This window comes from Fukomys damarensis, unplaced genomic scaffold (genome assembly GCF_012274545.1).
Source record: "Fukomys damarensis isolate Sample0158 unplaced genomic scaffold, DMR_v1.0_HiC HiC_scaffold_18, whole genome shotgun sequence".
Classification (NCBI taxonomy): Eukaryota; Metazoa; Chordata; class Mammalia; order Rodentia; family Bathyergidae; genus Fukomys; species Fukomys damarensis.
In genome coordinates, this window is record NW_022900930.1 from 1,151,834 (window position 1) to 1,152,290 (window position 457).

The window sequence follows — 457 nt, forward strand, 5'->3', positions numbered from 1 at the left end:
GCCGGAGCAGTGTGCGCTGGCCAGGCACGTGGAGGGGCTGCGGAGCAAGGCGAGCACCTGACAGCGCGTGCGGGAGGACAAAACGGGAGGGCCGTGCTCGGATGTGGACGAGAGGTGGCGAGCCCCAGGTCCAGGTGAGGTGTCTTGGGGCGGAGGCGGAGAGGAAGAAAGGCTTCCATGGCCGGGAAGGAACCCAGCCACGATGGTGAGAGCACCGCATCTGTCGGTCCGCTGCATGGGCCGGGATCCGGTCAACAGCCTGGAAGGCAGCTGTGCTCACCACTGTCGCAGCAGTGCCTCACACCCAGGCCAGCCCCGCCGCGCTGCAGGCCCCGGCCCTCAGGGATGATCTGCACAGCTGATTTGCTTTGCCAGAAGCTGCCCTCCGAGGGCCTCTTGCTGCCTAGTTGCTCCCCAGCCCTGCTCATTAGTAGCGCGCTCTCTCCCTCTTTCCCTC

At 66.5% G+C, this 457-nt stretch overlaps 1 protein-coding gene across 4 annotated transcripts in view; it reads left to right on the top strand.

Moving 5' to 3' along the window:
* The first annotated feature begins 86 nt into the window (after window positions 1–86).
* The window catches only part of Ank1 (ankyrin 1), a 199,635-nt gene continuing 199,264 nt past the window's right edge, over window positions 87–457 (top strand). For all 4 annotated transcript variants that reach the window (XM_010617122.3, XM_010617123.3, XM_010617125.3 and 1 more), the window contains exon 1: window positions 87–134. In XM_010617122.3, coding sequence (XP_010615424.1) covers window positions 102–134 — 33 coding nt within the window. In that variant the 5' untranslated portion in view covers window positions 87–101. The remainder of the gene's footprint in view (window positions 135–457) is intronic.